The sequence below is a fragment of the Drosophila montana genome, unplaced genomic scaffold (assembly GCF_035044405.1).
Source record: "Drosophila montana isolate Dmon_TW-CO22-7 unplaced genomic scaffold, ASM3504440v1 contig_3200_1, whole genome shotgun sequence".
NCBI classification, from domain to species: domain Eukaryota; kingdom Metazoa; phylum Arthropoda; class Insecta; order Diptera; family Drosophilidae; genus Drosophila; species Drosophila montana.
This window is the reverse complement of record NW_026998080.1, coordinates 2,662,399-2,673,025: the sequence shown is the minus strand read 5'-3', so window position 1 is coordinate 2,673,025 and position 10,627 is coordinate 2,662,399. Positions and strand designations below refer to the sequence as shown.

The 10,627-nt window shown below is 44.0% G+C and overlaps 1 protein-coding gene across 1 annotated transcript; it reads left to right on the top strand.

The window, feature by feature from the left end:
* Positions 1-7,701: 7,701 nt before the first annotated feature.
* Positions 7,702-9,081, top strand: LOC135432177 (lysosomal aspartic protease). Its single transcript, XM_064687704.1, has one exon. The coding sequence runs from the start codon at positions 7,759-7,761 to the stop codon at positions 8,947-8,949; it is 1,191 nt and encodes a 396-aa protein (XP_064543774.1). The 5' UTR covers positions 7,702-7,758; the 3' UTR covers positions 8,950-9,081.
* The last annotated feature ends 1,546 nt before the right edge of the window (positions 9,082-10,627 follow it).

Here is a 10,627-nt window from a genome sequence, read left to right as displayed (position 1 = left end):
AATTTGCTTGTTTTCATAAATTTAAAAATAATAATAATAAAAAAGCGAATGGTGCATACATCAAAGCAATTTTGTTGCGCACAGCAACAGTTGCTGAACGACAAAAGCAACATGAAAATGATTTTCTTTTTTAATTGCATTTTTGCTTCTTGTTTGCTTTGTCGTGCTGAGAACCATTAAAACGAACGTCAATTTTGCTTATATGTCACCAGCAAGGCTTTCAGCACAGTCGAAGATGCAGTCTTGTCAGACCAGAAGGATTTGTGCCCAATCCTTGAATTGGATTTTACGCCAGCTATAAAATGCGCTTCTGCTGCCTCAGTTAATTAGGGTTAAAGCCAAGGTAAGTAAGCGTATAATGCGTTTATTGAGTCGAGCTGCAGTAAGGCTCTTTAATAACCCCTGTATTACAGAGGGTTCGCTTAATAACTTGGCTGGCAAGTTGCAGGCCACGAGTTGTCGGCTGAGTCTTTATGAATAAACCATTGCTGCAGAGCAGACGCCATAAAAATGCATTGCAATGCCACAATAAAATTCCAGTGCCTATAAATATTGCATGAGCAGCGCGGCTCAGCGCATAAAACAAGTGCAAATGCAATAAAGGAGGGGGCTAGACGTGAAGATACCCTGCATAAAACTATTGTAGCATTTTTTAAGAGCTACAAGAATCTGCTTACCAAACTACCATTCTTATAGTTTCTCAACAAAATCGGTTGCCGCTCATTCGGAGCACCTATTGTATCTTTTCAGCAAAATATATTTAAGTTAAACCGACTATTTAAGTTAGACTGGCAAATTTTCAGAACACATCTCGCATAGTTTCTGAGTTTAATGGGTACGGCTAGCCGGAAATTGCTGAAACGACACGACTGTTAAAGCTGATAAGGAAATTTTTAGGAGCAGAACTGCTTTCTGCAGGCACTTAGTCATCCTTTTTGTGTGTGTTGTTATGCAGGCAAAGGGATGTCGAGCTGGGTTATCGTATATGAAGGGCAATTTGAATGTAAAACATGAGATTTCCACTAGCAGCAGCCACATGAAGTGCATAAATATTTAATATATTTGTTAAAATGAGAGCACGGTATACTTTTTACAGGCCAGCTAGCAAACTTTTAACCGGAAGCAAATCGTGGAATCGGAAACGTGGCGTATGCGCAATATGCGAGTGCGTGGCCCTCGCATGCACCTAACCGAATGGGAATGAATTGGGGCACATTATATCAGCATGCCACAAAGTCAAAGTTCAAAGCACTTAAATGCCACAAACAGCAGAACAACAGCCGGAACAACAATAATAATACTGAAACTGGGCGGCAGCATATACATTTATTGTGCGACCAAGTGGTTTTTGGCATTCGAAATGTGCTTCGGCAATTGCAAAGTTTTTTATGCAAATTAGTTATAATAAATACCGATTTTACAGACTGTGCCACAAATTGCAAATTGAGTCGTGTGTGGCAGCTGCCACACGGCCAAGCACTGACGCGTCTAGCGTAGCTGTGGTTCATCCCGCTGGGGGCACGCCCTTGCGCGCTTGATGATGTGCATAACTTTTGGCACTTTGCAACATACACGTCAAGTGCAGTTGCTTGAAAGTGGCAAGGACATTTGCCACCTGGCAGTGCCACGCAAAGTGACATCGCACACCCCAAATGTGTGGCAAGGCGCAGCACAAAGATAACCACTGGCAACTGGCAACTGGCAACTGGCAACTGCCACAAAAATGCCAACGCCAATTGTTACATTTTAATTAACCAAATTGTGCGCCCTCAAAAAAGAACTTGGCCAACTTTACGAGTATGAAATGAAACTCAATTAAAAGTCGCTTAGACGCTCAAATTGCTGCCGCCTGTTGAGGATCCACAAAATGTTTGCGCCGCTTTAATTAAGTGAGGCCCGAAGAGCATAATTTAAGTTGCCGCATAATCAAAAGTGAGTCACATTACCCACTCGACCGCTGCCAGCTGAAATGATGTTAAAGGTCAGCCAAGCGGCAGAGCACACAAATTGACGGCACCAAAGTGTTGCTACAAAGTCAAAGCTTTGCTAACAATAGCGACATCAGCAGCAGCCTCAGCAGCTGTAGGCTAAATAATTACCCGAATTTCTGGGAACACAATCTACTTCATGCCAACTTTTTTGTTTCAAGTGAAACTGTACACGCATACACATCGGAAAAATACTGGTATAGATTTATGAAGGACAGCATTTTATACATTAAAAACTGTTGCATACTTCTGTAAGTAAACATATGTTAACAAAAAGACAGGTTTACTTGGCCAATTTAGGATTGCTTACCCGTTGCTTGGCAATTGTCGTGGCAAATGATGACCCTGGACCCTGGCCTCCAGCCTCTCCAGCGCCAGCTAGTGCTTCCGGGTGAAACAGCATTGCGTCTGGAAGATTTTAGAGCAAGAGCAGCTGCAAAATATGTAGGGGATTAGCATAAGTGCAATGTTGGCAAACACGCTCGCGGTTATGTAGTAAAATATATATTAGAAGAAATTGTTCGGCATTGCCCGACATTTCAAACACTTTTCAAATTTTTCTTAACCGTTGTAGCATTGAGAATCATCCAAATCAATCGTCGTTCTCCTGTTTTTCTAAATTATATATAGATTAAATAAACCAGTTTTTTTGTGATTTTCAAAGGGAAGTCAAATAATTTCTTTACGATAAAAAATATGTGTATATGTTGATTGAAATCAGGGTATTTCTCTTAATGTACTCTACTGAAACGAAAACCCTTGTGCTTAATTTAACGAGCCGAGTAATTAAATTTGAGCAATTAAAGTTTCTCAGTAGCGTTGTAAAGCCAAACTATACGGTTTCAAAGAGTGTTTCAGCGAACTCGATTCGCCACAAATTTACACTTTTTAATGAATAGGAAGGCATCTTATCAGTTTTAATTTCTTGGATTCTTTTTTATTGCAGTCATTTCAGCAGCTTTATTAATAGAGCTCAAATGTAGGCATTTCTCTTGCTCGCTTTGTCTCTGTCTTTCCCGGCGAGTGCAGTGATTTATGGCACGTCTCGGCAAATCCATTTTAATTATGCTTGAACTCGCTTATTTATGGATGAGTATCTGGCATTAAAGCGTGAACTCTGGGCATAACTTGGCGCATAGTTGGCAACTCATTTGGGGAATTCTCTTTAATCTACCGGCCACAAAATGAATTTCTTTCGACGTGGTTTCACGCTTCACTGCCACGAAAATGTGCCTGGGCCACCAGTTCCGGATGTGGCAGTCGCCTGCCTGACTGGCTAACTGTCTGCCAGGCGGGCAGGCCTTCCGACATTCCCTAAGGCGCTGCTTGTGTTATAGCTAATTAAATACTTGCTCTCTGGCCAAAAGCATGTCATTGCTGTCCAGAGATTAGTGAAGAAAGTTTCTGTTCAGTTTTAGTCGACGGCTTCGGGCTGCTGCTGACAACTTGAAGCACTGTCCGTTAACGTTTAAAAAACAATTTCCGCCGTGCAGCCAATGAAATACGGCGCACTTCTCCGGCACGCCCCTCGGCTGTGTACCTATAAGAGTATATATGCAAATTGTAAGACGCAGCCTGGTCGCCTGTGTCGTAAGTTGCACGAGCTGCCATGTTGCAATATCCATTGCCAATATGCCTCAAGGGGCGTCTCACGTTTTATTGGACAGACCTGACCGGCACAGAGATGTCAGAATGAACTCAAGTAATACCCTATTTACACAGTCTGATAAACGTTTATGCAAACTAGTATGCTATCTCTTGGCGTTCTGGAATCGATATAAATATTTGATTAGTACATAGAATTGTATCTTATAGAACTTCTCATTTCGGAATCCCCCTTAGTCAACAGTTTCACGTTTACAGGGTATGCAAAAGTGTTAACGGATTTTCCCTTTGCGTTTGCTGCTTTCCTTTTCGAGTTGCTGTCCGTCATGCATACTAAATACTCTGATAGCTCTTCTATTAATACTCTCCAAGAATTCAAGTTGCCGACTCATGACTTGTCTACACTCGAGCTGCCTGCGAAGCATTTTGTTTGTGCCACATTTTGAGCACAATTGCGGCGGCTCCTTAGAATTCAGCAACATTTTGTCGCTCAAGCGGCAAAAGGAAAAATCAATCAATATAAAGTAGCAAAACATTTGACATCGGATCAATCGCTTACGTAATTGATTGAATGCGCCAGGCAGCAGTAAGAATAACGACAGTATTCAAAGCAGCACCAGCAACAGCAGCTACTAAAGCAGCAGCAGCAACTTAAGCAACAACTATGCAAGCATTAGCTGTAACTACAACAACTGCAATAGCATAGACATTACATATAAGAAAAATAACATCTAGAAAAACGAAAGTACCCACAGCGGTAGCGACAAATACGTCAGAAGCAGCATCAACTACAATTAAATACAATGGCAACATCCACAGCAGCAACATCAAGAACAACAATACCGACGGCAGCAGGCAGCAATGACAGTCGGCATCCGTAACATGAACTGCAACAGCAATCGAAACAACAGTATCAGAGCTGCAAAAGCTGCAACATCATTAACTATTATATCAAGAGCAGCAATAAAAACAGCAGCATTATCCAACACAGCAGCAGCGACAGTACAAATATTAAATAGAAGTAACAACATAAGTACATAGACCAACTGCTATAACAGCAGCAGCAAAAGCAAACCCCATAACGGCAACAAAAGCATCAGCAAGAGCAACAACAGCAGCAGCAGCAACAATTTTAACAGCAGCAACAACAGAAATATATACAACAACGGCAACAGCAGTGTTGCAGCATCACTAACTGCCATACCAAGAGCAGCAGCAACATCAGCTAAGACAGCATCAACAACATTATCAAATACAAGAGCAGCCAAAATACAAAATACAGACATAAGCCAGCAGCAGCAGCAACATCAACATATTGAGAAATAACAACGGCAGCGGCAATAAAATCCATAACAGCAGCAACATCAGCAGCAACAAGAGCAACAGCAACAGCAGCAAGAAGTGCACATAAAGCAATCATAGCAACAACATCAACAACAAGAGCAACAACAACAGCAGCAACAACCGCAGCAGCAACATCGACAACTGCAACGGCAAGAATTCACATTAAAACTGGTTTAAACTATAAAGCTGATTTGTGGGTATTCAGAGAGCTGCACGCGTTGATTAGCTCATAAATGGCGCGTGATTATGCAATTAAATTTTAATGCAGTTATGTGCTGAAATTTCGCATAATTGCAAGTGGCTGAGGACTTAAGTAACTCATAATCAAATAAGCTATCAAGTGTTGCTAACGGGTTGTCAACAACAGGCTGCTTAGTTAAACTTAGCTGCTTTCGCAAACTCAAGGAGCCAAGTCGAGAGTAAAAGCATCTGCAGCAATCGCTAGAGTGTTGTATTGTGGGCCATTAAAACATCAGAAATTGACACTATAATGCAGCTTGGTGCCGTATTTCAGCAACTTTTCCTTAAGGACTCGCTGCATTGGCAATATATTCATATTTCGCAGCAGCTGCAGTGACATTTGCAGCAGCTGGCACAGAATTTGTTTGCATACCGGAATATAAGAATAATATCAGGCAATTCGCTGGGGAAATGCCTGGCAGCTGAATTTGTAGCATACTTTTCTGCGCGTCGTTAAAGTTTCCTGTTAGAGGCAGAGAATCAAGCGAGTGGAAAACTGTTGCAACCTGCTTGAATCACTAATTGGGCCATTAATAATGCGGCTTGTTTTAGATATTTCATGGGGCAACAAGTCATTCGACGTGTATCTACAAACTTTGCGGCTAAAATATTATTTTAGGCATGTTCTTTGGCCCGATGCTATCTGATATTTAACCGGCGGCAGTTCGAACTTTTGTTGTACATTGAAAAGTTGGCCAAGTTTTCTGAGGTGGGTTGGGCAAACCTTTTTGCGGCCACACAACACACAAGGACCAAGTTTAAATAATACATAAATACACGCACAAACAAGAGTGGGGCGATTTTGGGAGTGGCACAGCGTGACTTCGTTTGTAAAGTTTTGTTTATTTTTTATTTTTTGCTTTTGGTCATTTAATTGGTTTTTGGGACTTAGCTCAAAGCTCAGCCTCAAAACTAAAACTCAAATAAGAGCACTTTTGTTTCGGCACTTTGTTGCCACTTCTTGTGCTCATTGTTGTTGCAAGTTTTCACTGCAAGTGTGTGGCATAGCCCTTGCAGTTAGATATGCCACACGCCTTGGGAAAAGGTCAAGTGCACGGCACAATAAGCTTTCAAGCTGGCACGTTGCAGCATCTCTCCTTGCGGCATGTGGCACATTATAAACAGCATTTGCGCAGCAAAGCAGAAACAACAAAAAAAGTGAAACTTTTCGGTTGCTTGAGCAAACTTAATTTGAAAGCATCAAAAGATACAAATGCTGCCTCGCAATTTCCGGTTTCAAATTCGTTTCACCTGAGCCTTTTACCTTTTTTTTTATACAGCTTGCATACGGCCAAGTAAGCAACAAGTGTTGACACACACCAACACACACACACACAGTAACACAATTTGTTGTCGGTTCGAGTTTGACACTCGTTGAAAACTTTTAGCCTAAACTGAAGAGACAACTTTGGCAGCCAGGCAAAACTTTGGCGGCCTAATTCAATGAGAACTGCGTCGACTTGACGCCTGGCCAACTGCTAATGGCAGTAATGCAATTTCAATTACTATTTAATGTTATTTGCGTCACATTATTTTTGGCCACTGGGCGCTGTCAATTAAATTGCAGGCTGGGGCACATCAAAGGCTTGTTGGCCGGGCCAAAGCAAACAGCTCGCTGTGTCAATATCAAGCGATGTACATATTTAATTGTGCCTGCCCTTAAATATTGGCAAGCCCTCAGCAGAACGGTTAACAATAGCAGCAGAAGGTATTGTTGCTGTCTGGCTTTTGGCCATTAGCTGTGTGGCAGGTGTGGTAAGTGCTGCCATTGACAGCAGCAGCAGCGGGTGGTCTCCCTTTCTCGATTGTTGTTGTAGTTGTTGTCGCAATTAGCCGCAGTGTCCTTTTTAATTGCAACACATTTGTCAGCGCTCTTCGTAGACGAATGCGTGATTTACAGCCTTGTCGCTCTTGACTGGATTGGCATGCTTTGTGGCTAATGGCCCGAAAGTGTCGGAGTTGGCCAGTTCAGTCATTTATTTACCGCTCACAGCACATACCTCGAAATCAAGTCTTGATTTCCACTCGTAATCTGTCACAATTTGGGCGCTGCCCTCAAAAGTATGCTACACAAAAATGAACTTCGGCTGTGCTTAGACAGCAGGGCGTATGCGCAATGCTGGCATCCATTTGCTTGATTGATTACAACTAGATCACGACTGGGTCACCTTTGCTGTAATTGAGCATAGCAAAGCGACAGCAACAACACTTGAAATGCCTGTCGAGGAGTTTGAGAGCAGACGCTTTCTTTGATATTCCGCTTTTCACGCTGTGCTATTGTTAGAAATATGCTCATGTGAAAACGTGTTTTCCATCAATACGAGCTCGAGTGTACAGCTTGAATTTAATTTGTGCCTTTTACCGTATGCCTCGCACGCAGCTCTCGCATTTCCAATTACGTTTTCAAGTGAAATTTGTATGCATGGAAATTTGAGCTGCCGACAGCAACATTTGACTTCAATTTATTGTATAACAAGGCAACAGTCAAGCGTATCAGCTTCCAAAACGAAGCTGATTTTCTTGCCAAGCTCAAGTATATTATGTGTATTAATAAATACAAGCTGCTGCTGCCGCTTACATTATGAAGTTTCTGTCGCTGTTGTTGCTGCTGCTGCTGCTGGTGCCACTGCTGCTGGCTGCGAGTCGCCGCTCACAACTGTATCGCGTGCCACTGCATCGGTTCCCCTCGGTGCGGCATCGCTTTCAACAGTTTGGCATACGCATGGATCGGCTGCGTCTCAAGTATAGCGGCAGGGCGCGCGGGTTTGAGGTGCGGAACGTGCCGCTAAGCAACTACCTGGATGCGCAGTACTTTGGCCCCATCAGCATTGGCACGCCCCCGCAGAAATTTAACGTCATCTTTGACACGGGCTCAGCGAATCTGTGGGTGCCATCGGAGTCGTGCCACCAGAAGCTCGCCTGCCAGATACACAGTCGCTACAACTCCAGACGCTCGCGCAGCTACAAGTCGGATGGCAAACAGTTTGATATACAGTATGGGTCCGGCAGTCTGGCTGGCTACCTCTCGCAGGACACGGTGCGCGTGGCGGGACTGGAGATAGCCAATCAAACGTTCGCGGAGGCTACGGATATGCCGGGTCCCATCTTTCTGGCGGCCAAGTTCGATGGCATCTTTGGCCTGGCCTATCGCGGCATCTCCATACAGAACATCAAGCCGCCGTTTTATGCTGTCATGGAGCAGAACCTGTTGAAGCGTCCCGTCTTCTCGGTGTATCTGAACCGCGTAGCCAGCAGTCGCCAGGGTGGATACCTCTTCTTTGGCGGCTCCAGTCCGCGCTACTATCGCGGCAACTTTACCTATGTGCCGGTCACGCATCGAGCCTATTGGCAGGTTAAGCTGGAGGCGGCGCGCATTGGCCCACTTCAGCTGTGCCTGAACGGATGTCAGGTCATCATCGATACGGGCACCTCCTTTCTGGCCGTGCCCTACGAGCAGGCCATTCTTATTAACGAGTCGATTGGCGGGACGCCCGCTGCCTATGGCCAGTTCTCTGTGCCCTGCGAGCAGGTGCCGCATCTGCCCACCTTAAGTTTTACACTGGGCGGTCGTCGCTTCGAGTTGAAAGGAGAGGATTATGTATTCCATGACATCTTTTCGGATCGCACCGTGTGCGCCTCGGCATTTATAGCCGTGGATCTGCCCTCGCCTAGTGGCCCGCTTTGGATACTGGGCGATGTGTTTCTGGGCAAGTACTATACTGAGTTTGACATGGGCAATCATCGCATTGGCTTTGCCGATGCCGTCAGTTGAGTCGACTGCTCCTTGTCCATTTTGTTGTTGTTTTTTGTGTTTATTAAACGGCTGCCATGACAGCGAAAAGTCTGCAAAGTTGACAAAAATTTAAGGCAGACGAAAAAAAAATAAAAAAATATATTCAGCAAACAGCATTTTGTTATTTTATTACCTGCTCGAAGCGACAAACAAGCGGCGCAGGCCCAACCACACGGCCCCCGAGCCCATGCATTACATCCAGCCCCGGATGCGGCACGGAGCCGCAGTCGACGTCAAATGTCCGCCGAGCTGCGTGGGCGGAAGCTAATCAAAACTTGCTTCCAGGCAGCAGAGACTCAAATAGAGGCAGCGAGTGGGATAAAGTTTGTGTCTCTTCTGGAGTTGTGGCTGTAATTGATTTGCAACCCAAAAAAAAAAAACAAAACAAAATGTCCTTTGCCGCCGCATCCTGCATCCCAGACGCGGTTCTTGAGTGAGCGCTTAAAAATTGAAATGAATAGCTTTAAGTTTACGACTGACGCGTTGCGTTTGAATTTGAATTTAAATTTCGTACCCCCTGCCCCTGCACTACAACGATTGGCCTTCACTTTTTAGGGTTCGGCGTGTTTTTGCCAGTTTTACGAGCGCACACAGCAAATTTTTAGTTATATGCGCAGTAAACGAACCCCCTGTACTTCGGGGAGGGTCAGTTGTCGCCTTGGCATTCTTTCTATGCAAAAAGGTCGCGGACATATGGACACTAAAGTAAAGATGTTATGTGATTAAATGGCTATGCGCTGCACAGGGTAAGTCTTAGTCGAGCTGCTGGCTGTTTTCACTTTTGGCCTTTGTATTTAATTTTTTTGCATGGACCTTTCACCGTTTCGTTTTGGTTTCCTGCGGCTTACAAGGCCTTTATTGATACTTGGCTCTTGAGAAGCTTCTTTTGAGCCTTTTTATAGCACAGACGGGACGGGATGGGACACCGCAGTCATGCCTTTAGCATATTTGTGGCTTTAAAATTGTTGATATTGATTGCCGTTTGCCTAACCTTTTCTTTTTCCATAATTTCGACACAATAAAGACGGCTCTTAGTCGGGCATAATGAGTGGCCAAGACACAGCCTTAAGCTGAATGTTGACTTTCAGTCAGCGGCTGTCAGTTTTGTATTGCTTTCAAGTTTCCTTTCTTCTTTCTGTCCCTCAGATACCTAACATAAAATCCATTTGCAAAATACTTGGCTGAAAGTGGTTTTTATCGTCAGCCGCTTTGCCTGTTAAATGCTAAGCCTTTTTGCGGGATCCGCCTGCCAGCTAGCAGTTTCAATACAACAACACTAAGCTACTTTCGCATTGTGCAATACAGGACCAACAGCAACAACAACAAGGATGGTGTGAAAAATTCGCAGCGTTTTGTGTGGCAGTTGCAGCATTTGCGCAAAAGTGTCGCCTGGGATTTGCGCAATCAGCAAGAGGAAGCACAAAAACAGCAAGCAGAGACTGAAGTGTAAATCAGTTAGGTAAAAATAAGGAGCCATTGCCAGTTGTCAGCCCTAAATCCTGTTCGACACAAGGGGTTAACAGTCGAGAGGCTTTTCAGAAAAGTGTAGCATACAAAATGAAAAACAGTGCGAAATCAACGCAATAATTGTTAATAAAAAGCACTTGCGCCTGTTTCAAGGCGCACTTGACAAATAATTCAAGCACCAAATGGTAAA

Bases quoted from the DNA above. Each gene is read 5' to 3' on its own strand.
- LOC135432177 (XM_064687704.1), top strand. From the start codon at position 7,759: ATGAAGTTTCTGTCGCTGTTGTTGCTGCTGCTGCTGCTGGTGCCACTG.